General features: G+C 49.1%; 1 protein-coding gene across 5 annotated transcripts; it reads right to left on the bottom strand.

Annotated features, from left to right (window-relative positions):
• Positions 1 to 5,048: 5,048 nt before the first annotated feature.
• ZFYVE27 (zinc finger FYVE-type containing 27) lies at positions 5,049 to 26,206 on the bottom strand. 5 transcript variants are annotated; one of them, XM_025991605.2, is made up of 13 exons: positions 25,853 to 26,153; positions 24,255 to 24,452; positions 20,775 to 20,845; positions 18,856 to 19,042; positions 15,853 to 15,948; positions 14,820 to 14,932; positions 13,951 to 14,090; positions 13,364 to 13,435; positions 11,999 to 12,019; positions 11,685 to 11,829; positions 8,086 to 8,132; positions 7,704 to 7,785; positions 5,049 to 6,708 (listed from the first exon to the last, which is right to left on the bottom strand). In XM_025991605.2, exons 2-13 carry the CDS (start codon positions 24,449 to 24,451, stop codon positions 6,644 to 6,646), a joined length of 1,236 nt encoding a protein of 411 aa, XP_025847390.1. In that variant the 5' UTR covers position 24,452; positions 25,853 to 26,153; the 3' UTR covers positions 5,049 to 6,643. The 5 variants fall into 5 exon arrangements, with proteins under 5 accessions (XP_025847390.1, XP_025847373.1, XP_072595777.1 ...); XM_025991588.2 differs by having other exon boundaries at positions 25,849 to 26,041; XM_072739676.1 differs by lacking the exon at positions 11,999 to 12,019 and having other exon boundaries at positions 25,853 to 26,206.
• Positions 26,207 to 27,372: the final 1,166 nt, after the last annotated feature.

Below are 27,372 nucleotides of genomic sequence, written 5' to 3'. Positions count from 1 at the left end.
GGCGGGAGCACAATACTGACCTCTGTCAGGTGCTGGCAGCCAGTGAGATGGAGAAGGCGGGGGAGAGGCTCCCTTAACCCATCCCGGGAAGCCCGGCAAGACGCTCCTCACCCACCCACCGACACAGGGGTCATGCTCTATGTATCAGCTCTGTTCCCCAGCATCTATTGTCAGAGCCCCCAGCAGTCTCCTCCCTAGGACCAAGAAGAATCCTTCCCCAAACCAGGGGAGGCCTCACAAGGCCTAGGCCCACCCTTCATTTCCTGTGGTCACAACACGCTCCCCACTGGCCTGTCTGAAGAGACAGGTGGTGCTGCCCAGGGAGCATCTGGGCTGTGTGTCAGTGAATGACTACATCTGACAGAAACCTCAAGAAACGAGGGCATCCCCATACGAGAGGTCTGGAGATGGACAGGTGGGAGGTCCACGTCCCAGACTCATTTGGTCAGAGGATGGCTTCTGTTCTTGTGGTTACAAACAGTGCCTCCTCCTCACCACTTCTCAACCACATTCCAGGCAGCAAGGCAGAGAAGGGGAGCAAAAACAGCATGTCAGCTGCCTCTGGCCCTTTTGATCAGGAAAACAGTAATTTCCCAACAAGTCCCACCTGGTAGATTTCCACTTTTAGCTCACCGGCCAGAACTAAGTCACATGGCCACCCCTAGTTGCAAAGGAGTAAAGGAAGTCAAGTGTTTCAGTTGGGTACAAAATCAGAGTTCTGATAAAGAACAGGAAGGATTTTGGGCAGGATGCTAAATATTCAGGATCAAGGGTGCCTGGGTGGCTCAGTCAGTTAAGCATCTGACTCTTCATTCCGGCTCAGGTCATGATCTCAGGGTCATCGGGATCCGCATCCAGCTGGGAGTCTGCTTCTTCCCCTCTGTCTCTGCCCCTCCCCCGACTCACCCACCTCCTCTAAAAATAAATACATATTTTAAAAAAATACTCAGGATCACATGAAAAGAGGTAGTAGGGCCCAGTTTTAGGTTCCAATCCTGTGACTTAGTGACCATGTGACATTAGGGACACTGCCTAACTATAAAATGGAGTAATAATGTCTATTCACAGAGTGGCTGAGTGGTAAGTGGGGAAACACAAGAAAAGTTCCTGGAACTAGTGCCCAGCATTTAGAAGATATTCATTAAATGATAATTAATATTTTTACTAATCAAAGGCCTTGATCTGGCTTAGCATGGTGCCCGCACATAACAGGTACTCAGTACATTCCTGATTTGTTAAGGCAGAAAGAAGACAGGAACATCTCACCTAAAACCCAGAGTTGCTACTTTCAGGAGGTCAGAACCTACCTTTGGCATTTTACTTCAGAAAATACACTCCTGGGGGGGTATGTAAGCCAGTAGAAGGGAGAAGACATATAATAACACTAGTAATCAATAAATATCAAGCCCATGCTAGATGACACGCACTACTCTAAGCACTCTGGTATTCTTTTTTTTTTTCTTTGTTTAAAATATTTTATTAGGGATCCCTGGGTGGCGCCGCGGTTTGGCGCCTGCCTTTGGCCCAGGGCGCAATCCTGGAGACCCGGGATTGAATCCCACGCCGGGCTCCTGGTGCATGGAGCCTGCTTCTCCCTCTGCCTGTGTCTCTGCCTGTGTCTCTGCCTCTCTCTCTCTCTATCTCTCTGTGACTATCATAAATAAATAAAAATTAAAAAAAATAAATAAAATATTTTATTAAAAAAAAGAAAGATTTTATTTATTTGAGAGAGAAAGTGTACGTGCGCACCCACATGAGTGGGGAGGGGCAGAGAGTGAGAGGGAGAGAGAATCCTCAAGCAGACCCTGCACTGAGCGCAGAGTCCAACTCAGGGCTTGATCTCACAACCCTGAGGTCATGACCTGAGCCAAAAATCAAGAGTCAGATGCTCAACCAACTGAGCCACCCAGGCACCTCTCACTCTGATATTCTAATTTAATCTGCCAACAGCCCTTTGAGGTTAGTATTATTATCAGCATTTTAATGAGAAAGCTGAGGTTCAGAGAGGTCAATGAACTTATTGAAGGACACACAGCTTGTACATAGTAGTGGTGCCAGGATTTGACCCCAGGCTCTTAACCACTATACTACTGCTTGCAGGGGGTGACGCCAAGTAGGGGTGGGATACAGACAGCAATGCCTCTGCCACCCTCAGAGGAAGATTTCTGGGAGCCCTCCTCAGATCCCACTCCAAGGGCCCTGACAGTAGCAGAGGAGCCAGCCTCAGACAGCAGCTTTTCTCCTGACCCAAAGCAGCCTACCCGACCCCTCCTCCCCTCTCAGCCTCATCAGATTTGAGGCTCTTGAGCCCCACAAAGGAAGCTCACAACCCACAACTGTTTAGTCGGCTGTAATCCTGGCTAAAGTTCACTCCTTGGGAAATCCAACGTGGGGGGTGGTTGCTGCTGGAATGCATGTGGCTGGGACCCAGTATCGGAGCACAGACAGCAGGCTCTGCTGGGGCCCTGAAGAAAACAGGCAGCCAACAGGCAGCTGGGTGGGGAATCCGGAATCCCCAACCCCCAGCTGTGCCAGAGAATGCAATGTGCTGCTCTGGGGTGTTGAAACAGACCCAACCAAGGGGGGATGGTGCTGGGGTGGGGGGTGCTCCTGCCACAAGGCTGCCTCTGTTCCCCTGGAGGCTGAGCCTACTTTGCTAGGGTTCAGGATGGGCAGGCCACTCTCATTAGCTCAGTGGCTCTGAAGATCCTGGGGCAAGTGGGGGTAAGCTAGTGGGGGCAAGGTAGAACAGAGGGGAGGGTGACAGCCAAGGATGTGTGTTCACCCAAAGTTTCTCTGATAAGGCCTCTACAAGTACCTGTGGCACGATTCACACCCTGGCTCCATGGCTTACTAGTTACGTGACCTTGGGCAGATTACTTAACTTCTCCAGGCCTCTATTTTACTCATTGGTTAAATGGAGTTAATAATAGAATCTAGCTTTGGGATTGCCGTGAGGTTTAAGTAAAAACAACATGCTCAGCATGTTGCCTGGCACAGTGCTCAATAAACGTAGGTGTTACTGTGATCTCAGGACCAGCCACCAGCTATAGGATAGATGCTGGAGCCAGGGCCTCTCAAAACGGGTGCCTCGAAGGTTCCATGGAGGTAAGGGCATGAAAATGGAGTTTTTGTTTGGCTTTAGTTCCGAGGGCCAGCAGGTCAACAACTACAAATCCTGAAGATCCTGAAGAACCCAGAAACCAGGACCAGTTCAAAGTCTGCCAGGGTAGTGACTGCTCCCCACCTACCAAATCACAAAAAGATCAACAGAACCCACAACTCAAGCCAGGTTGTGGGGGCTGGCTATCTGTCCCAGGTCTGCCCCAATGATCACCAGAGCTGGAGCAAAACCTGGCTACTATTCCTCCTAATGGGTGCCTGAGAGCAAACTGGAGGCATCTTTTAAACCAGGCATCCAGTTCTACTATGAACAGTCTGTCCCCCAGGTCACCTCAAATTTGGTCCCCTCCACACTGTGGACCCCAGCCAGCTGTAAGACACAATCCAATCCTGGTAAACCCCTCCATGGCTTCATTTTCCAGGTGGTACCTGCACTTGAAAGTCATCCGTCCCTGGCCTGCTCTCACTGAGGCCCTCACACACACTGAAGGGAACGAGGTGACCCCCTGGCTTCCCTTCTTTAAGGCTCCAGACCCAATGATAAGACCCGTGTTTCCCAGTATCCCATGTCCCAAAGTCTACTTGTGGTACAAACTGTTTCACCAACATTAGGCTTTGTTTTCATTTTCCCAAAATAAAATAATATTGTCTCGGCTTTTTCAAACTACACTCTGACCTCAGATTCTTTCCTGAATAATAATCTAAAATTAGTCTCTGGTTAAAAAAAAGGAAAACAAGAACAAACAAAAAACAAAACAAAATACACTGTTCTAAGCCATCCAGGACAGTTATCTTTTCCTTAAGATTGCCAGGATGGCAGTAACGGGTTGGCATTTGTAGAACTTTTACTGTGCGCCAGGCATCGTGCTCCATGCCTAGAGTGGATCATCTCATTTACTCCCCAGAGCAGCCCTAAAATGTAGAGATCACTATCACACCCATTTTACAGAGGAAGCAGCACAGAGGCCTGGGGCCAATGGCCCTGTGGCAACTCACTCCAGCATGACTGCAGTCGATGGCAGAGGAGGCCAAGCGTGGAGCCTGCCATAGCAGTGCCTACTTCTAACTGCCACCAGGCTGTGCCTTGAGGCCCCTCGGGGCGGCGGGGCCCCACCACAACTCGGGGAGGCTCCTGAGTTAGGCGGAATCCCACCTGGACCAGGCCAAGGCCTGTGAGAGCGACACATGCACAGGGGGGAGGGAGCCCCCCCCCCACCGGAGAACAGGGCTGCAACCTAACCTCACCTTGGAGGCAAGGCCTCTCCCCCGCCCTCTTCACTGCCCCAGGCCTCCATCTGGAAGATTGCAAGGTGCCAGGCCAAACCTTTCATTGCCACTACTTCACTTCCCTTGGCCTCAATGTCTCCCTTATAAAATGGGGAGAACAGTGCCAACCTCATAGAACCATCATAAGGATTAAATAAAAGAATGTGAACAAAACACTCATCACTGTGCCTGGTACCCCATAAACACCCCACAAACCCTGCTTTCAGAGAACTACTTATCTGTCCCATCTCACAGCCAATCCTCTTTCGGCTGGCTCTCAGCCTCCCTGGGGACCAATCCTTTTTTGCTTTCTAAGAAGGATTAGCTAAAATCCTTCCATTCTAAAGCCTGCACTGCTTAGTGTTTGACAAGTCCTGGTCCTAACCCCAACCACTCACAATTTGGTCACAAGACGGAGCCTCAAATCAATCTGAAAAACACGTGCTGAGCCCCACCTATACAGGCATGGCTTTCCTCCCCCCACCCCACCCCCCCACCCCTCCCCACCCCCCACCCCCGCAGACCCCGGGGATTCAGTCACCACGCCCCCTCCAGCCCTGTCCTGCAGGCACAGCGCAAGCCTGCAAACTTGGCCAATGAGGGGGGAGTCCGAATCTCCAGCCTGAGAGAGGGTTAGTGCAAGGACCAGGACAAAAACATAAGAAGCTTCAGGCCTTTTTATTGACAATTCTCCATATACACAGAGATCCTTTGCATTCCTCTCCAGTGTAAGTAAAGCACAGGGTACTTAACTGTCATCTCTTAACAAAGGAGCCCAAGGAAGGGAGTATATACCAAGGCCTGCCTGGTGTCCCAAGGACATGCACCTTCCTGGCCTAGAGCAGGCCCCTGGCTGACCAGCCCTAACCAGACTGGCAAGAAATCTGGCCTGGGACAGTCTTGTCTCCCCTGCCCGCCTCATCAGATCCCTGCTCAGGAACCCCCTCCTATGGGTCCTGGGTCCCCAGCAGCCCATGACGCCAGGGAAGCATCCTAGAGCAGGAGAACCCTTCACCATCCTCTTCATCCCATTCCTTGTGCCACATGTTCCCAGGAACCATGCAATAAATAAATAAATACTTCAGAGGGCAGGGCGGCTCCAGAGGAGGGAAAGGGTGCCTGAGCCCGCTCAAGGCTTAGGAAGAGACACTGATACCCTAAGAATCCAGAAGTGAACATAAAAGTATTGAAAAGACATGATGGGGTCCTCAAGTGGCCTTAATCCATAAGTGAGACTGTCCTGCTGGGGAACAATGCTAGAATCTAGGACACAGCCCAGAGAGATCCTACACTTCCCAGGCCCCCAAGGGTCAAGGGCTTCAAGACCTCTGCTTTGCTTGCCTGTAACACACTCCATGGAACAAGTGGCCAGGGAGGGGAAACAGAGCTTTGGGCCAGAGGAAGAGTGCCGGAGGCAGGAGGAATAGGGAAATTCCTATTCCCTAGGAGGGAACAGGAGGAATAAGGGAAATCTGAATGCCTAGCATCTAACCCAGTGGAGCTGTCGCCAGGGTAATATGTAGGCTGAAATTCTGCAAGTCAAGGTTTCTTCAAGGTGAGCCTGATATCCTTTGAGCTGCTCGGGCTCCCTATGTTTTGCTCCACTTAATACTAAAGGACTCTGACCGGCCCTCCTAGACACATCCTCCTCTGGGAGAATACGGAAACTTCAACCCTATTTCTAGGACTTTTGGTCTTGTTAGCTTTGGCCAAACCCTCTAGTGGAGAAACAATGAGATGCTGATGCCTGAAGGGACATTCAAAGAGCAGAGTTGGGTCCTGCCATGCCCAAGCCCTCCTGCAGGTTCTCAGAGGCCAAGCGACAGGGCCCAGTAACCAGTAGAGGAAGAATCTCTTCTCCCAATCTCTCATCTGTGGTCTCCTAGAATTGTCAGGTGTGGAGCGACGCCCTGATGCAGAGACCAGGCCTAGCTCACTACTGCCCTCTAGTTTATATTTCCTGCCCAGCTCTGAGTCCACTAAATTCAGCCCAGGGCAGAGGAGGGCAAAAGTGCCAGGCCCTCCAGGGGCTCCTCTTCTCTCTGGGTTTTGAGAACTGCCATTTACTAACCATCCACAGGAGTAGGGAGTGGCTCCAGAACCCAGCTGGAGACAGCAAGGAGAGGAAGGGGAAGCCTACCTAACGTTCAGGCCACATTTGCCCAGCATATACCACATGGGGCTAGGGAAAGGAGAGTGAGATCTGCTGCTGGCCCCAGAGACCGACGCCCACTTTAGACCCCAGCCCCTCTTCTCACTTGCTCAAGGTCTGGTTACACGAGGCACACACAAAAACAGTCTCTCTCTGGGCTTCAGGGGCTGAAAAGGAGGAAGAATTTGGTGAGACACTTCCTCATGCCTTTCAGTTCATGGCCCCCAATAGTACAACCACCTCCCAACCCGCAAAGTCCCACAAAAGCCACCCACCACTCAGTCCACATCTTCACTAACCCAGCTCACTAGCGTGCTCTCAGACTCCTCTTTCCATGGGGACTGGGGACTTTAGGAATGACCATGACCATACCAACAGCAGGCCTCTGCTAGGTGCTCTGCATTAGAAATTATCTAGGCACCGAGAAAACATCACTAAAAAAATTTTTTAAATAAAATACCAGAAAAAAATTTTCCAAAATGTTTTAACAGTGGTTATCTCTAGGTAGTAAAATTACAGGATTACTTTTTTCTTCCTTCTTCTTCTGTACAATAATCTCCAAATCTTCTAGAATAAGCATATGTTACTTGCATGACCAGAAAGAAAACAAAAAAAAGCCTCAATTTATAACATATTACAGGCAGTATGCAAAACATGCTCCCAATTTTTTAGAACATGCATATGCATTTATTCTATGTGCACAGATTGGTACTCTATATCTTTTATTTACAGTAAGTACACACAGCTCTTATGGAAAAAATTATTTTTTTCATTTTCTTCAAAGTATTACCAAGGTAATAAGAAAAAGAATAAAATTCAGCACAGTAGTTTCCTTGGGGAAGGCAGGGTGGTGCCGGGTAGCCTTGGGCGGAGGGGTCATTAATGTTCTGTTTTTTACATTCAGTGAAGCAGCCACAGGTATTCGGTATTATGCCTTATAATTCAGATACATTAAATATATTCTTCTGCATGCATAAAATACTTCAATGTTTGATTTGTTAAAGGACAGCAGAGACATTTCTACAGGCCAGCCAGGATCCTGAGTCCCCCTGCCCTCTGACTCCCTGCTCCCTTCCCACACACACCGCAGCACCCCCTGGGGGAGGCAGCAACCAGCCGAACCCTCCCAACACCCTGAACCCCAACTACCTGCCCCACTCACCTGTGGCCCCCATGGAAGATTTGGGCACCTTGAAGGAACAGCACCGAGAACAGAAGCTGTTTCCACAGTTACTGCAGCTCCGCTGCAAAGAGCCATGGTCAGTATCAGATGTGTCCCCCACACCAGGAGCCTCCCTCCTTTCCATCAGCTGATCGCACCCAAGGAACCTGGGACTAGCAGGGGAACAGGGAGGTGCCCAAGAGGGGCAGGACATGGCAAAGATGACATCCAATGGGAAGGCTGGTGAAGACATGGGCACAGGGACACCAGATCCCTGCTCACTGAAGCAAACCTCAGACCCCAGGCCTGATATGGCCCAATGACTCCCCCTCCTCCCCTACATCTCATCCCAAGTCCCCAAAAACGCACCCTCAAGACTTACCCTCTTCTTCAGCACTGAGAAGGTGGCCGAGCAGCCCGTACAGTTCCCTGACAAACAGAGGCAGCAGCTCAGCCTTGAGGAGCCCAGGGCTCTCAACTCTCACCTGCTCCTGCTCCTCTAAATGGGACCACTAAGGCTGCCTGCCCAGCCCCCACATCTTGGCCAGAAGCAATGAGCAAGGGAGCAAAGTCCAGATCCAGAGCCAGAAGGGGACTCAAGCTAAAAGGAAAATTCCCAAGGTCCCTGGGAATCCATGTCTGCAGACCATATGCAGCTGCTAGTGGAAGTACCCTCCCAGGGCTTCCAGGCCCCATCCGCATGTCCTGCAGAAGCTGAAGAGCACCCAGCGGAATCTGCTCCCTGGGGGTCAGGAGGGACCCGATGACTTGCATCCTTCAGAGAAGGCAGCTCCAAAGAGCTCAGATGAAACCTGCCCAATACAACCCCTTCCTAAGTGTCTCCTGACAAAGAGTCTGCTCACAGGGAATTCAGAAATACCTAGAACCCCAGACTCCTGCTTCCTGTCATCTGAAGATCTAGGAGAGGAGCTCAGAACCAGGCCCCTTTCAAGGGCAGGGCAGGGGCACAGGCACTGCAAGCAGAGGGCAGGATGGACAGGACAGGCCACAAAACACCCCATCCCCACCGCAAACCACCACATGCAACCACGGCACAACCATGGTGGAGAAGTCAATGGCAGCTTGGCAAATGCACGGGAGGAGGTTTCAAAAAGATATGAAGGACAGAGAGGGAGGGCAACCAACCATTCTTTCAGAAGCCCCTGTGCTCACCACTCACCACTCACCACCCACCCGCGCCCCCAGGAAAATGACAGACAGAAAGGCAGACTGCAATAAAGACACAGTCTGCTGAAGGGGGCACATGAAGGGGGGTGAATGAAGGGAACCAAAAAAGGAAGCAAACTGAGGCCTGAGGACAGGAAAGGTCACACTGGGCCTGATGACTTTACCAAGCTCCAGGAACAAAAGCAAAACCTGAAGAGAACAAAGAAGGTTCCCAGAGCTGTCCCTGGGAACATGGACTGTGGCCTGAGGCAGAACTCTCAATGCAAGCAGGGGGCACTGAACCAGGGGAGAAAGGCCTGGTGGGGGGGCCACAATGGGCATGAAGGGGGTCCCGAAAGGGGCTACAGAGCCCAGGACTGTGGGCCCAGAAGGAAGTGGAGCTGGGTCCTGAAAACACTTGGGAGTGGATAATAAGGCACCTGGATTAAGTGTCTACAACCTGGGGCCCAAAGGCCTCCTGGGATCCAGCCAGAGCAATGAGCAGCTTCAGGAAGCATTGCTAGGACTCTGGAACCAGCTATGTGACCAGGTACAGAGCCCCAGGCCTCACCCTCACATAAAGGCCCAGAGCTACACTGACAGCTACATGTGGTCCCTTCATCTGTTCCACCAGAACCCCTAGCAGCCTTCACTATAGGATACTTTCTGTGTTCAAAGAAAGAAGGGCCCACGCCAGAGCAAGAAGCCTGAGGCCAAGGTGTGTAAGCTGAATACCACTGCTGCCAGTCAGCTCCAGGCCCAGCAGAAGAGAGGAAAAAGTACAACAGGTGCGGCTGCCTTGATGCCAAACCAGCAACCAGGCTACTCCAACACCTTGTCCCCCACACTAAGAATGTAAGCAAAGCAACCCACCTTGGGGCACCCAGGTGGTTCAGTCAGTTAAGTGACAACTTAATCTACCAACTCTACCTGCCCTCATTCTCAGCAAAGGGCCTGACTCACCATGTGATGATGCCATGGGAGCAGAAAGGAGCCTACAACTGCATGGGCCCTGCCAGGGTAATAGTCGAAGAGCCTCGGGGCCAGAGTGGGACCACATAGAAGCTCCTGAGCAGCCTGTTCTCAACTGTCCCATGCATCCCCATCATGCAGTGACAGCCAGCATGGAGTGGTCCAAGGGTGGCTGGCTCATCTCACTCTGGTCTGCAGGAGCCAGACCTAGGAGCAGAGCTGCTACACCTGCCCCCACAGCAAAGAGCTTGAGAACACTGCAGGGAAAGGACAGTGAGAAGTCTCAAAGAATGGGAATTAACAGGGGCTTAGAAAAAAGCAGCACGGTCTGCCCTCACCATCCTCATGTGAACCTGAAAGGACTCCACACATCCTGGCAGGGATTACCCGAACCAAAAACTAAATACTGAAATAAGACAGACATAAAACCAGGACTTCAGATACTACGGCAAAGGGAGCAAGATGAGTTAGAAAAAACACAAGAACACAGGAGCCAGATCAGATGGTGTGAATTTGAGTCACAGCTCGGCCATTTACTGGCTGAAGACATGGGGCAAATCACTTTTCTCACCTAAGGTTGTTCACCTGCAAATGAGAACATCTAAGGCCTTTACTTAAACTTCATACATACAAATGAATCACAGGCTAGATAAAGCAAGAGTACTAATTCTTGTGGAGTGGTACTTGGGACTTCTGGAACCCAGCTGCTTCTAAGCATCTAAGAATTGCCTGTCCCTATTGCATCTACCATCAGGACTACATGATACCGTGTATGTGCAAGTGCACTGAACACAGTGCCCCAGAGAAGGGAGGCACTCAGACCAGAAAGCAACAGTATGTCCAGGACTTCTAATCCAACAACTGCCCTGGGTGCTACAGGGGCAGCAAGGCAGCGCCCTGAATGCTCTGGGTCAAATTCCTCAAATGAACCCTAGGGGCTTCTCCCAGGTGCAGACCCTAGAACTCACTCCCACCATAATACACAGTTTAGACAATGCCATCCTCCTATCAGCTGATAGCAAGCACAACCAAGGTTCTTCCTCAAGATCAGCGTGGCCCCCAAATCACCTGCTTTCTTCAGCGAGAACTCTATCTGGCTCAGCAACTGCTCTCCTGGGTTGAGTCAGGTTTCCCACCATGCCAACAGTCAAGTGCACCCTTCTCTAAAGCTGCCTTCCTTGACCTTCCCCAAACCCCCAAATAAAATAAGGACTGGCTGGTCTATGAACTTGGCTTAGGAGAAGGGACCTCAGGGTTCTATCATGCCCAGAGGAAGATATTTTTTTTCCTTCAACTTGTTTCAACCTGGGTAGGAAAAAAAGCTCCTACGCACCTGCAGGATGGACCAGGACCCCTTGTATTAACAACACCCCTTAATAAGCACTTACTGTGATCTAGCCAGCACTGTGCTACCACTTAATAAGCATCACTTCATTAGAGACCTCTAAGAACCCTGTGAGGTAAGAACTATTATTACTACTCTTTTATAGAAAGGGAAACTGAGGCACAGAGAGGTTAAATCATTTGCTCAAGGACACCCAGTAGGGCTGAGATTTACATCGGGCAGTGAGACTACATTCTGTTCTCAGCCATTATTCTACACTGTCTTCTGAGGCTCTGTCTCAGGATTACACCTCTCTACATCTCAGAGTGGCATTTCTGGAACAGAATGCCTCAACTTCCCACAAGCTAATGTTCAAGGAGGACAGGGGGACAAGAAGGAACCCACACTCACTCCCTTGGCAGTCCCACCGTGTGTTTGCTACCTTCCCCAGGGCCCACAATTCCAAAACCCTGGCCCCATAGTGCCCACGCCGCTCTGTTCCTCAGCCCCAGCCGTACCAAAGTTGTTGGTAGGGTAGCGTTTGCGGAGCCGCTCCGTGAGCCGGGACACCTTGCTGCGCAGAACCTCATTCTTGCTCAGGAACCCATTGTCCTGCAGAACCAGCTCATCCTCTGCAGGGCACGGGGCACCTTCGTCATCCTCCTGTGGGAACATCTCCTTCCAGTCCTGCCCACCTCATGGCAGCGCTGTGGGACCCACGTGCAGGGGCACCCAGCACAGTAGACCCCACAAGGCACGGTGATGGCTGGCTCAGTTGCCGTCGCCCTCCCCCTGCCCAGCCCCTGCCCAGCTCACCAAGGCTCCTACTTACCAGCACCACCAAGTGGGTCTCCTGCCTCCCAAGTCGCGGGGGAGAAGGAGAGAAAACAGAGAGAGAGATAGCAAGAAAGAGGACGCTGCTGGGACGGGGAGCCCAGGCAAAAGGAAACACAGAAGCACCACTCTGAGTTCTAAGCACGCCACAAAGGTTGATGTTAACAGAGCCCCCCAGAAAAGGAGTCCAGCATCAAATAAGCTTGAGAGAAGCTGTATACTACTGTTTCTCAAACTGGGTGAAATAATTACGTAGCTTATTATTTCAATAGAACAGAAAATATCCCTTATAATGTATTTTCAGAAAGCTTTTGCCTTATTTACATCTTACATATTTTAAACATAAGCATGAACTAGGCCAAGACATAAAATGGCCTCATTACTATGGGTTATGAACAAAAGAGCCTGAAAGCCCTGGCTGCATATATTCCCTACCAGCACCAAGATGCACAGTCTACAATCGTATATTCAAGTCTTGGAGAAATCTTTAAGCAGGCGAAAATTCAAATGCCCACATGATGAGGCCAGGGTAAGAGTGACATGGGCTAGGGTAAATCACAGGCCCAGGGGCAATGCACAAGACCCCTTTTCTTACACCTCAATGTCTCACGTTATAGAGACAAGAGGAATGACTTCCTGCTATGTGGAAGCACAGTTGTGACCACAGCAACCACACCAGGACTCAGTGATTGGGTACAAGACGGGGGTGGCGGCAGTGGTGGGGACTCGGTGACTTTTGTAAAGTGGACAGTCATTCCCCAGCTACACTGACCACTACAGACTCAGGGCTACCAGGGCTTCTGATCTTTCAGAAAAACTGAAAATTAGACTTTTTATTGAAATCTCTCCATTTGTAAATGCTTTTAAGTCTTACATGACAAATAAATGCTCCTGTGAACTACACTGTCTTAAAAACAGAAAGACTCTTTGATCTAGTACTTGGCCTACAACCACTTTCTCTAGCTTCTCCTCTCTGTCCCCAAAAGAGGGGGACCTCACTCTGCATAACAGCAGTCAGAGACCCAGGGCAGGAACCTCCCCTAAAGCTGCCTTCCCCACACCCAAGGCCCCAAGCCCAGAGTCTCCAGCCTAGGTGATGAATGATCCACCTCCCACCACAGGTACTTCCCAGAGGTTTCTAGAGCCATCCCTGTCCTGGGCAGATCACTAGGTCAGTCACAGAACGGGTGGAAGTTCAGAGGCATCCTTTCACCCAGTGAGCTCTAGCTCACAAGTTCCGGTTTCTCATTTGGATACAAGAGAACTAAAAAACCTAGACTCAGGATGTGAGAAGCCACCCAGCTCCTGGACCACCTGACTTTCCAGCATGATCAGTAGAAGGTGGTGGGGAAGGGCTACCCACCTCAATAGCATCTTTAAACTCCTCATCGGGCTCAGCCTCCTCAGCCTCCTCCACACTGCCGGGTGTGAGGTCCTGGGAAGAGAGACTATTACAGGAGAGGGATGGTAGCCCTGCTCCCTGAGGTCAAGGCTACCAGCTCCCGAGAGCCAGCATTCCCTTGAACACTCATTCCCTTGAACACTCATTCCTGCCCCAGAGGAGACAGCACACATGCAAGAAAGAAGTCACGGGAAGGAGGGCACTCTCTGACCTAACAGGGATACGGACATGGGCCCAAGACATGGTCCAACAGTGGCTGCAGAGCACAGGTTCTAGAACTACAGGGCCTGGTCTGAGTCCTGGCCCTATCACACTGGGACAAGCACTTCGTGCCTCAGCGTTCTCCTCTGCAGAAGAGAACCCTCTCATTCTCAGAAGCAATCTACACCTCATAGGGTTAATATCAATAAATGTTTATTATTCAACATTCCAGAGAAGATGAGGCTAGGGAAGCAGCAGGAACTATAAAGAGTGGTATGAACAAACTGGGAACAAGAAGGCTCCATGACCTGCCTGCAGCAGGCTCAGCCCTAATAGGGGGTGCTCACCTCTGTGGGCGTGGGTGCAGGCGTGCAGTCTGGCAGGGCACACTTTCCCCCAGCCTCTGGCAGTGGTGGGCTCTCAAAGACACTATCTTTCTGCTTGGGGTGCATCCGCCGCTGCAGACATGCCCTGTATTCAGACACCACTACCCAGGGCAAGGACAGGGTGGGAGGCAGAAACAGGATGGAATGAGTGGTGCTCTGGGGGTATCCTCTTCTCCAGTGGCTGGCTTCCTCCACCAGCAGCCCCACTCTGCTGCAGGAAAGTCACCCTCCTAACTGAACAAGTCACCTAACCTAAGCCCCATAAATAAAACAGAAAGACTACCACCCACCCTATGTGATTGTTCTAAAGAGATTAAATGTAGTAAGTGTGAGATAAATTAGGGTTTCTATAACCAATTACCCAACTACAGGAAGCAAAACAAATACAGCCATCCCCCAAACATAGTACAAGCCCAGGTTTCTATGGCTCAGGCCTCCCCAGATTGCCGTGCTGCTTTAGAAGCTAGATAGCAGACAAGAACTCTGGGATCGTACAAAAAGTGGCAGCTACTCCAAGCGGATACACCCCAAGAGGCGGGTGGCAGCACTGGGAAAACCACCCTCTCTCATCTCCCAGAAGCCATCACATCATGTGAGCAGGGATTCACCTGCCTTGGGAAGGGAGATCCCTACAGTAGCAGTCTCTCCTGTATCCCACCTCACACCTTAGAGATACAGAAGCCCTCCCAGGAAGTACCCTGGTGTGGTGCTGCCCCCTTGTGGAAGGCACAGCAAACAGATGATTAGCCGTAGAGACACATACAAAGGGGAACCCACCCTAGCCAGGAGTCTAGGCCCCATCTCTTTCTGTCTAGCTGTCCAGGGCTTACCTCGGAAGAACTCCACATTTCCCAGAAAAAGTGTGCTGTTTAAAAGGGCAAGGACCCAGCACAGGGGCAGCAGATACAGCATGCAAACCATGCCCAGAAGAACCCCATAGAACCTGCATTGACAGAGAGGAACCAAAGTATGAGAAATTCGTAAGATCAGAAGGAAATCACTGTGGAACACACACGGCAATTGGCACACTTAATAAACATGACATCTGCTAATCAAACAAGAGGGTGAAAGATTACATGGTGAGTTCTGTTTCTACTATTAAAATATTTTCGGGGGATCCCTGGGTGGCACAGCGGTTTGGCGCCTGCCTTTGGCCCAGGGCGCGATCCTGGAGACCCGGGATCGAATCCCACGTCGGGCTCCCGTGCATGGAGCCTGCTTCTGCCTATGTCTCTGCCGCGCGCTCTCTCTCTCTCTCTCTCTGACTATCATAAATAAAAAAAAAATTAAAAAAAAAAAATATTTTCGGGGGCAGCCCCGGTGGCGCAGCAGTTTAGCGCCGCCTGCAGCCCAGGGCGTGATCCTGGAGATCCTGGATAGAGTCCCATGTCAGGCTCTCTGCATGATGCCTGCTTCTCCCTCTGCCTGTGTCTCTGCCTCTCTCTCTCTCTGCGTCTCTATGAATAAATAAATAAAATCTTAAAAATACATATATATTTTTTTTTTCGGGAATTCCTGGGTGGCTCAGCAGTTTAGCACCTGCCTTCATACCAGGGCCTGATCCTGGAGTCCTGGGATCGAGTCCCACACTGGGCTCCCTGCGTGGGGCCTGCTTCTCCCTCTGCCTGTGTCTCTGCCTCTCTCTCTCTCTCTCTCTCTCTCTGTCTCTCATGAATAAATAAATAAAATCTTAAAAAAAATTTTTTTTTCACCACAGCTAAAAGCAGTACATCCCAGCCCACAAGTTCATGTGCAGGTCTGCACCCAAGAGCCTCAGAGGTTCTCCTCCCCTGAGCTAGGGGAGCAGAGGCTGCTGTGGCAAATCCCCACAGAGCAGCAGCGGGGAGAGCGGGGGCCACTCACTGTGAGGATGCGGTGGGGTTCTCCCAGTGCAGCACGCGGTAGGCAGCTTCACAGGTGCGGCAGAGGCGGCTCAGGAGGGCCTCCAGCTGGATCAGGCTGTGGGCACAGGGGGCTTCCGTGAGCCACACGCCCAAGGGCCTACCACAGCTCGGTGCCACAGAACCCAGGACTTCACAGGCACAGCTAGCCAGAAGCAGCTGGTCCCTGTGAACCCATGGGAGGAGCCAGAGAGCTCAGGAGAAACTGCATACATACGTTTCAGTCCTCTTTTGGGACCCCTACAGAGATGCAAACAGTACAAATGTTCCTGCTTGGGTCTCTTCCTAGTTGTTGCTATCGGGATGTCTGCTTAACTTTCCCAGGGCTGAGGTAAAATGAGGCAAGGTACCCACCTCACAGACACATTGCAGTTGTAGGATAAATAGCAGGATAGAGGTCACTGGGTCTCCACCTGAGGTGTGAGGCAGCCTCACTTGGAGAGGTTTTTTTTTTTATATGAATGCACCCTCAGAAGCAATAAATGCATGCTGCACCCAGCTCTCGGTTTATAAGGGCTTCATGGAGAAATGGCTGATTCCAGAGCTGGAGCAGTGCCAAGTATAAGACGAATCTGAGTATCATATGTACTCATAAATGATGGAACATGGACGCCTAGGGGGCTCAGTCAGTTGAGCATCCAACTCTTGAGTCTAGCTCAGGTCATGATCTCAGGGTCATGGGATCAAGCCCCCACACAGGTTTCAAGCTCAGTGGGGAGTCTGCTTGAGATTCTCTCTTTCTCCCTCTGCCCCTCCACCCCGACCCTCCCACCTCCATGTGCATGCACTTGCACATCTTTCTCTGTAATAAATAAATAAATATTTTTTAAAAACATGGGGACACACCAAAAGAACACAGGAGCCAGTTCAAAAGAGCTCCTACTGCCCAACTTAGGACAATTTGAGATCGGGCAGCTTGGGTGGCTCAGAAGTGTAGCACCGCCTTCAGCCCAGGGCCTGATCCTGGAGACCCGGGATCGAGTCCCGCATCAGGCTCCCTGCATGGAGCCAGCTTCTCCCTCTGCCTGTGTCTCTGTCTCTGTGTCTCATGAATGAATAAATAAAATCTTTAAAAAAAAAAATGAGATCAATATAATGACAGTAATGGATTACAATTCATTAAATGAAATTAAGAATTTTCAGTTCATACTGATAAGATGGAAGAGCTCTTTCCTACAGCAGAATGCTAGCTAACAATGACAACTCAAAAATCACCTTTGCAACTGTTACAGTACTAAATTAATAAAGACAAGACCCAGCAATGGTTATTTTATAGTAGAGAAACCTTAACCAAATGATCAAAGTTAGAATCTCCCCTAAGGGGACGCCTGGGTGGCTCAGAGCTTGAGCATCTGCTTTTGGCTCAGGGCGTGATCCCAGGATCTGGGATCAAGTCCCACATCTGGTTCCCTGCGGAGAGCCTGCTTCTCCCTCTGCCTATGTCTCTGCCTCTCTCTGTCTTTCATGATAAATAAATCTTTTAAAAAAGTCTCCCCTAAGGAGACAGACTGACATCATGTACCTCCTGATATCATATACTGACAACAACACAAACATTGTCACATTCCTGCAAAAATGAATCACCTCAGTCTACTCATAAGGAGGCAAACAACCTCAAATTGAGGGAAATTATACAAAATAATAAGCTCGTTCTCTTTAAAAATGTCAAAGTCATGAGAAACAAAGACTAAAGAACTATTCCAGGTTACAGGAGACTAAGAAGATATAAAAACAAAATGTAATGTATGACTCGGGACTCCATTCTAGATCAGAAGAAATTTATATAAAAGCCCTTATTAATACCACTGGTAAAATCTGATTATGAACTATATATTAAATAAATGCACTAATGCGAATGCTAGCTATGTAAAATTTCCACGTTTATGGATATATAAGAGAATGTCCTTGCTCTTAGGAAAGAAGCATTTGGGGTAAAGAGGCATGATATTTACAACTTACTTTCAAACAGTTCAAGAAGAAAAAGAACAAAGTGCAAGATGAAGCCAATATGGCAAAATGTTAATAACTGTTCTAACTGGGTAAAGGGCCTGTGGCAGTTCTTTGTATTATTCTAATTCCCATTTGAGTTTAAAGTCATTTAAAAAAGGGGAAGGGGGGAAGGGATTAAAAACCATAGATACCCAGACCCCACTCCAGACAGCTGACGCAGGCCTCCGTTTGTAACTTTTTTTGAAGCCTTGCAGATGCCATGGTTATGGTTATCAACGGTCTTAACATGCTTCTTCAGAAGTACCAGCTCTATCACACTAAGGAAGCTTCTCAATAGTGTAGGGACAGTGAGTGACATTCACCGAACACTTCCTGGGTACCACTCATTCAATCTTCACAACCACCCAGGAGGTAAGTCTACTAGTATCCCATTTAACAGGTGAGGAACCTGAGTCACAGAGAGGCTGAGCAACCCACCCAATGTCAACCAGCAAGTGTGGGATTTGCCGTGACTTATGCATGCACGTGCTTAGTCAAGACCCTAAACTGTCTCTTTAGTGGAAAGAACACGAGTTATAAAATCAGCTAGATCTAGATTCTCATCCCAGCTGGGGTCATCCCAGCTTTTCGCCATGTAAGCCTTTTTCCTCATCCATAAATGGAGAATAATAGCAGCTATCTGGGCAGCCCGGGTGGCTCAGCGGTTTGGTGCCTGCCTTTGGCCCAGGGCGTGATCCCGGAGACCCAGGATTGAGTCCCATGTCGGGCTCCCCACATGGAGCCTGCTTCTCCCTCTGCCTGTGTCTCTCTGTCTCTCTGTGTGTCTGTTATGAATAAAAAAATAAAATCTTTAAAAAATAATAATAATAGCAGCTATCTCCCAGAGCTGTTAAAAAGATGAAAGAAAAGAACATCTGTGGTTTCCCTGACATGACGCCTGACACTAAGCAGTCAGTGTGGTGGCTCCCATTCCTGTGACCATCTCTCCCACCTCCCTGGCCCCTTCCATACTCACAAGCTCTTCACCTCAGCCACAGCCTCAGGGCGAGACAGGCGAACTTTCTGGAGGTCCTCCTGCCTCACACTGTGATACTTCCTCCGCATCAGGTCAGACTCAGGCAGCTGTGCCCGGCAGACCTCCTGAAGGTAGCCCAGGAGGGCAGGCACTGAAATCATCAGGGCACCCACCGAGTACCATGCACCTATGGGATCAATAACACTGCAGGTAAATGAGGAGCAAGACCAGGAGCCTCTGCCTACCAGATGCCCACATACTCACTCCCTCACCTCCTCCAGGGCTCTGTCCAAAATGCCTTCCCTGATCACCTCAGATGGAACAGTGTCACCCCTGCTCACTCTCCTTTAACTCAGCTTTATTTTTCCTCAGAGGATTTATCACCACATGACTGACTACAGGCATAGTTGTTGTCTCCTCCACAAATAAAACAGGCTCTTAAGGGCTGGGACTTCATCCATTTGGTCACTGCTATAGTTCTAGGTCCATTTTTTTTAAAATACTAACAAACCTATGCTAGCACCTAGCAGGTGGCTCATGCTTGGAGTCTGACTGCTGGGAACTGCCCACGACTGACATTCTGACCTCTGGGCCACGGAGGCTTTTAGAACACCACAGACCAGACCACTGTAGACTGAGAAATGGGGAGGCTGAGAGAAAATCCAAAGGACTTTCTTCCATTTAGCATGCTACCCCCAAAGCAAGCTAACAGAGCACTGGGGACAGAGCAAATGCTGGTTAAATATCGGTCATAGGATTACAGAAAAATCTTACCAGCTTGAGAAGGATATCTGAGTTTGGATGAGACAAAGGGTCCTACTAAGAAACAAAATGAGGTCTTATGTGAAAACAGGGTTTATTTTCAATCCACTGAATCCGTATCTCCGTAGGAAACAAAGGAGATACTTGAGAAATGTAAGTTTGATAGAAGAATGAATACATGAATAAAGAACCCAGCTCCTCAGAACATTCTGTCCCAGGCCTTTCACATACTGCCCCCCCCCCCCCCACTAGAGGGGGCTTTTTCAGAAAAAGATGGCTTTTTCTGCAGCCATCTGTCAGTTCCAAACAGGAAAAGCGCTGAGTCCTGGTATACCTTGTCACAAGAGGTCCCCAGAAGACATTACTACCCATGATCTCAAGAGCCACCCACGTGTCCACACATCTACCTCAAAGGCTACAGACCCCTCAGAGCTGGTGACTGCCCAGCAGCCCCCTCCAGGCTCACCTGCCGAGCCAGAGGAAATCAATAAATGTGGCAGAAATCTCTTAACCATTCACCTTCCTGGCACCCTCACCCCATGTCATGCCCTCAATGACCCCAACAATCAGCTTGGAAATCAAAATAGGAAAAGGCTAGGATGCCTGGGTGGCTCAGTGGTTGAGCATCTGCCTTCAGCCCAGGGCGTGATCCCAGGATCCGGGGATCTAGTCCCGCATCAGGCTCCCCACATGGAGCCTGCTTCTCCCTCTGCCCGTGTCTCTGCCTCTCTCTCTGTGTCTCTCATAAATAAATAAATAAAGTCTTAAAATTAAAAAAAAAAAATTGGAAAAGGTCACAGCACCAGCATTCAGTCAAGAAGGAAACAGTAGCTACAATACATTGGTAGCTTACTGTGTCAGGCACCGTGCTAAATGTTATACACAGGCTACCTCGTTCCTCACAACTACCCTCTGAGGACAGCACTATTATTATCCTCCCCTTAGAGATGAGGAAAATTAGGCCTTAAAAAACAGGTTAAAAAACCCCTGTCCAAAGTCACCCCAACAACCTAGCCATGATTCTAGCTCAGAGTATGTCTCTCTCAAGCCGGTTTTCTGACATGGAGCAGACACGGAGGGAAGCCAACTCCAAGCGGCCAATTCTTAGAATTCCTTCCCACATTCATTCACAAAAACCCCCTGGAATCAGTTCTTACCCTCATTCAAAGTGAGGAACAAGACGTTGAGGCCCATGCAGGTCAGCAAGGAACACAAAGGCGTCTGCCACCTACAACACAAGAAAGTCCTGGTCACTGAAAATGGCCACTCCTCCAGTTTGGCAGGGCAGAGGGGAAAGGGAGGGGCAGCCATCACGGGCGGGTCATCAAAACCAGGAGCAAGAGGAGGGGGCTCAGAGCTCAGAGTGTCAAGGAGAAATGAAAAGTAGGCCTCTCACATGGACAGGCAACCAGGAGAGGAGAGGAGGTCACACATTAGGCCCCAGGATAAGAAAAGGTATCCTCTCAGGACTAGAAGACCTGTGGAACTTTCTCCCAGAAGAGAAGATTATATAAAGTATCTGTTAAGAAACCCAGTCAACACTTTAACCTGTGTTTCGTAACGTCCTGGTCTCTTTAAGAGGTGACAATGAAGAACTTTCTTCTTTAAAATTTTCCCTTATTCTTTTTTTACAATTTCACAGGAACATAAATTCACTGTGCAAGAGCCATCTAATATACAGAAATTAAGAGAACAAAATGTGAAGGATTTCTGTGACCACATTTGTGACTTTCTCTTCTTTCTGAAATTTTGAAATTTTAATATATGTTAATCCAAAAGGGGAAGACAATAATAAAGATTTTGTTTTAATATATCAAAAAAGAAGTTGAAACGGGTATAGCATTCTTCCAGCAGACATGCCCTAGGTGAATTGCAACAGCTGGAAGCACATGCAGACTCAGCCCCCCACCAACACCACCAAAAAGCAGTGCAGAAGCCCCAAAGAGGAAAGAAAGAAGACCAGACTCAGGTTGCTGAGGACAAGCAAATTCTCTGAGGACAAGCAAATCTGCTGGCTTCATCCCTGATAAAGGATATTTAATAGAGAAAAGGAGCACAGAGGTAACAATGAAGCCACTGACACCAATATTCTAAACAGCAGTGTAGCAATTCTAAGGTCAGCCAACAGAGGAGAGAGTCAAAGAGAAAAATAAACAGGTAAGTTGCTGGCAAGTAGTGTATTCAGAACTTCAACGTATTTTCTTTTGCTGTGATTGATGTATATCAGTTGCTGAATGAAGTTCACTAATTTATGTGCAGCTTTTTTTTTTTATTTATTGGTTGGGGGTGGAGGGGGAGAAGGAGAGAGAGAATATCAGGCAGACTCCCCACTGACTGTGGAGCCTGATACAGGTCTTGATCTCAAAACCCTGAGACTATAACCTGAGATGAAATCAAGAGTCAGACACCCCAACTCAGTCATCCAGGCACCCCTGCTTTTATTTTTTAATAACAGTTATGAGTAAGGGAATGAAATGACCTCCGTCTGCCTTTCTCTGCAACCCAGCATCCTCCACTGTGCCTCCCTAATGAGGCCTCAGAATCAGCTAGTGGCAACTACCAGCATGAAGAGCAAATAATGGTCTAAGGCCAATCCCATTTCAGAAATAAAAACATCATACAACCACTGAAGTCACCTTCACTGTAAAGCCTCTCCCATGCTCTCTTATGTCCTTACCGATCACCTACTAGTGTAGCTGATCCCAGAAGAGAGGAGTCTTTTAAAAATCTAATGCAGCTTTAGGCTTCAGACCTGCCAGACAAAGCTCAAGATTAGGTCCCTCTTGAACGTCAAATCCTCTTTGCTACGAAAAGAACAATCAAGAGCACAAACTAATCTGACAGCCCTTCTCACAGACCAGTGCACATTAGCAAAAAACCACAAGCTCTGGGGGAATTCCTAGGACAAAGGCTTTAATGAGTCGCACCACATCCTCAGATTTCTAGTTTCATAAAATGGAAAAACCCTAACACATGAGTGCCAAGAAGCACTAAAAGACCAGCAGTGGAAAAGGAGAAGGGCGATAGGATATATTTAATTTTTGTGCTTTGCCACAAAAAGAATAAAACACACATAGGCACGCACACACGCCTGTATATGTGCAAAATAGAAAACCCCAAGACCCATTCCCTCCACTACGGAAGACAAAAATTCATTTCAGCTGGATCGTCATGGTGGGATCATAAAACAAACCCCTCGTACCCTCTCCCCTATCCCTTGTGCCAAGGGTTCAGTGATCTAATGGTAGAGAACACTGCTCTGGAATACAAACTAGCTCATCACTAGGACTAATGTCATAAATTAAAGGGGTTCTGGGGTGAACAAGAAAAACCTAAGGCCTTGTTCAGAGTGATAAAAATAAATCTCCCACTTTCCAAACTGAGTTAAGAATGAATATTCAATAGCATTCTTAGAGGTTAACCCAACTCCACTCATCTTGCCTCCTACCACTCTCAGAGGATTAGAGAGCTTTAAAAGAACCTGATGAAAACCAGAAGCTTCTCCCTTAGAAATACACATGCGTGCACTTACAAAGTGTTACATGTAGTTTCAGAAGGTTCAGTGATCTCTAAAGCCCCCCTCACAGTCTCTGGGCTATGAATGTCTGCTCTGTAGGACAACCAAGTTTTATGTGGCTCCCAATATTAGGAACATATGACCTTTGTGGGGGAAGGGGTTTCACTTGAATATGATCCAATCTTTAAATCTAAATTCCATTTTGCATCATGAGGAAGCAACCAGACAAATCTAACTAGGAAATCCTCCAGGACCATCAGCTCAGTCTCCAGCAAGTCAGTACCATAAAAAAGAAACCATTTTAGATTGAAGAAGACTTAGAGGACATAATAACCACATAAGAATGTGGTCCTGGTTTGGACTCTGATTTGGCCAAAACAGAGCATTCTTGGGACAATTGAGGAAATCTGAATGTGAACTGGGTATAAGACGACATAAAGGAATTACTGTTAACTTTGTTAGATGTGATGTTGCTTTTTCTCATTAAAAAGGATACCTTTGTTATTTAGAAATAAACTGCAGTATTTAGGGAGTGGAATGGCATATATCTGAAATTAAAAGTCTTTAAGATAAATACAGTGAGCAGAAAAGGGAAAAAAGAAACTAGAGATTTCTTTTATAAATTATTTGATTTCATCAAAGCAAATCAAGAACAAAGCAAAAATAAGAAAACTCAAAGCAAAATAAGAACAAAAAATTTTGAGCTCCATAATCCTAAAAGATTGGTGAAAAGGGTACCTCCTTATTCACAGGTATTTTTATTTAACTGATGTTCAAAATTACATCCTAATTTTAACATTAATTATGCTAATATTGAGAGAAAAGAGGAAAAAAATCTCCTTCAAGATTTAGAAAGCCCAATGTTCAGAGCTAGTTAGCAGTCCTAAGGAATGAGTTTACTAAAGCCCAGAAAATAAACTGCAGAAAGACCACATGGTTCCCAGGGCCTGCCTCTCCTGGGGCAGGCCCAGAATAAGCCCAGGGAACCAACAGACCTCCCAGAACCACTCCTCACTAGGGCAGAACAGACAGCCCAGCAACCACCTAAACGACCAGCACAACTATGGAGCAGGAAAGCAGAAGGCCAAGACGATCAGAGCAACTCTACAAAGTCTGTTACCTGAGCAAGTACCGAACACCGTCGCCTGCATCCTTCAGGGGTTCCAGGTAGATCTCCAGCCTCTTGTAGGATAGAACCAAGTTGAAAAGATCGAATGCCGGGGACTTGGTAGGGGCAGGTGGAGATTCCAGGGGAGCCTCAGGGATCACGCTGGGGCTCACCTCTGGCCCACTCCCCTCACGCTCTGACATCTGCATCCTGCAATCATAATAATTCCCAACATTTGCATTGCCCTTACAATCCCCAAAACACTTCTACTTACATTATTTTACATGATGCCTATAATAATAAACCTGAGAGGTAGGAAGGGTTACAGATGGAATACCCATTTCATAGAGAGGAAACACATTCAGCAGGGAATAGTGAATTGCCCAGATATAAAATCCTGCTCTTTGGGGCCCCTGAGTGGCTCACTGGTGAGAGTCTGCCTTTGGCTCAGGTTGTGATCCTGAGGGTCCTGGGATAGAGCCTGCTTCTCCCTCTGCCTAGGTCCCTGCCTCTCTCTATCTCTCATGAATAAAAATAAAATAAAATAAAAATCTTTTAAAAAATAAAATAAAATCCTTCTCATATGACTCTTCATCTAATGTTCTTTTCCCCACAGATCCATCAAGAGTAAAAACCATAAAGACCAAGCACACATGGTTGCTGGGAAGAGGCAGCATGATGTCTAAAAAGAAATGATGACCTGGTATATTTTTCGCCCACTCTTTACCTGGTTAACTCCTACTCATCCTTCAGGTATGGGCTGAAACACTGCTCCCTTGATCTGAGAGATTTTTTTTTACCAAGGCCCCCAGTCTGGAATGGGAGACCATCTCTAGTAATCCCAATGGATCAGGTACTTGCCCTAATAGCATTTATCACACCAAACTAAAACTCCCTGCTTTCTTGCCGGTCTGCGCTTGACAGGTCAAAAACCACGTCTTCCATTTACCATGCTTCTGCACGCAGCGGACGGTTAATGAATGCTCACTAAATGAGCGAACGCACTGTCCATCCTCTAGGGCTCCCAAGCTGTCTCCTGGCCCGCCACATCTGCGGCTTCTTTCTCCTCTCTACTCTCAACCGCTGCCCGGATCATTCCTGCTCATTATCTCCCTTTTTCCTTCAACCCCACGGGGCAGTCACTTCCTTCCATAAAGCCCGGTTCCAATCTCCGTCTCCGAGGGGGGGGCACCCTCACCCTCTTCCCTAATTTCAAAGTCCTACTCCAAACTCTAAAAAAGAAAAGGAGGGGGCGGCACGCGGGGAACCTTGGCGCACAGCACACTAGCCAGTCCCTCGCAATGGACGGCGACCTGACGGGGTTGGGGGTGGGGGTGGGGATGTGACCAAGTGGCCACTGGGAGCCCGAAATACCCGCAAGCGGAGCTCGGACTAAAGGACCCCGAGAGGGAGCGGGGCTGGGCAGCGCCGGCAGCGGCCCAGACCGTCCCCTCCGCAGCCCACCGAGCCCGTCCGGGGCCCGCAGCCCGCACGGAAGGCCACGCCCGAAGCGGCTGGGCCAGCAGGTGGTGACCCCCGCGGCGTCCAGGCGCCCAAGTCCGCACAGCTGGCGGAGGCCTGGAGATAAGGAGGGGTAGCACCTCACCTACCCGGTCGCTGGGGGGGCGGGGGCGGGGCGGGGACGGCCAGCGAGCACTGAAGGGCCACCAGGCCCGGGAGCGTTGCCTCAGGCCCGCCCCACCCCGAGGACGCGCCGCTTCCAGGGGCCTCTCTGAAGCCGCAAATCCAAGCGCCTCCGCCGCCGCCAACGCTTCCGGGACGCGAATTGCTCTGCGGCGGCGTGCTCATGACGTCACCACGCCCGCCCCGCCTCCCGCGCCCGCGTTTGGCCCCGCCCACCCCGGCACAGGTGAGCGCCTCCGGCCGCACTGCGCCTGTGCGTCTTTCCTCGCTCGGCCCCGCCCGGATTCGATGGGTCCCGGGTGGCCGCGATTCGCGGAGACGCTGCGCAGCCCCGGGAGCACGAGCTTTACGACTGTTCGTCTCGCCGCCTCGGTCCAAATGCAACCCGTTGGTCCAAGCAGGAGTCAGGGTCTGTAGCCCTTCCGTGCCCCAGCTGGAAGTTCTCCCCGCTCCAAACAGCTGCAGCCGACAGGGCCGAATCCCCACGCGCACCGCTAGGCAGCAGTCCGAAATCAGGGGAATGGACCTGGCTTTGTGGCGGGGCCAGGCTTGTCTGCCGCGTTCTCTCTCCTCCTTTGGATGAGTCTAGGAGAAGTATAGAAAGATGGTTTTTTTTCTTTCATATCTTAACCACCTGAAATTTCACAAGTAGTTGTAAATCAATGACTTACTCCAAAGATGAATTTTAGTTTCTTTGCAATTCCTCACTGGGTGGGCCAGTGGCTGTGTCCGGTAGTATAATTGGTGCTCTCTTCCAGCAGATCTGCAGTTGAGAGATATTATTCAAGACCTAGACATTTTGGGGGGGGGGGGTGCGAGAGAGAGAGATACAAGGAGGGGCCACGAGGATATAAGAAGGCTCTAAAGACCAGAAAGGAACAGCCACGACCAATATCAATGAACAATGGCTTCTCCTGATAATTAGACACTGGTCAGCTAGACTCTGCTTTTGGGGGTCTAACTTTGAATTTTGTATAATGAAGTTTGCTCTGTTCTTTCTTTCCCTTCAGCATTCTGAGTCTTCATACTTTGCCTCAAGTCCTAGTGCCACTGCTAAGTGAAAGAGACTGAAAGAGAATATAAAATAGCAGTGGGATGCTTGGGTAGCTCAGCAGTTGAGCATCGCCTTCTGCTCAGAGGATGGTCTCAGGGCCCCGGGATGGAGTCCCACATCGGGATCCCTTCAGGGAGCCTGCTTCTCCCTCTGCCTATGTCTCTACCTCTCTCTCTCTGTGTCACTCATGAATAAATAAGCAAAAATCTTAAAAAAAAAAAAAAAAAAAAAAAAACAGGAAACAAAATAGTAAAAGTGGATAACTAATAACTTGACGTTTTGCAGTGGTTAGTCTGCATCTCTAAGCGAAGGTGTGTATGGCCCACATGATTGGACCTTGGAGAAATACTAGTGGGGAATGCTGAGTAGAAGAAGCTGGGAAATAGGAGTGGGAAGAGAAAAGAATGTCAGTGTGGCAAGTATACCGTTGAA

The sequence above is a fragment of the Vulpes vulpes genome, chromosome 15, assembly GCF_048418805.1.
Source record: "Vulpes vulpes isolate BD-2025 chromosome 15, VulVul3, whole genome shotgun sequence".
Lineage (NCBI taxonomy): Eukaryota > Metazoa > Chordata > Mammalia > Carnivora > Canidae > Vulpes > Vulpes vulpes.
This window is presented reverse-complemented; position numbering and strand designations above follow the sequence as displayed.

What these genes read in the sequence shown, in the direction of transcription:
- ZFYVE27 (XM_025991605.2), bottom strand. Translation starts at nt 24,451, where the DNA reads ATGCAGATGTCAGAGCGTGAGGGGAGTGGGCCAGAGGTGAGCCCCAGC. An exon ending in AAATGTGGAGTTCTTCCGAG is followed by an intron (nt 14,091 to 14,819) that starts GTAAGCCCTGGA and finishes TGCCCTGGGTAG; the next exon opens with TGGTGTCTGAATACAGGGCA. An exon ending in ATCTTCCATGGGGGCCACAG is followed by an intron (nt 6,709 to 7,703) that starts GTGAGTGGGGCA and finishes CCTCCTTTTCAG; the next exon opens with CCCCTGAAGCCCAGAGAGAG.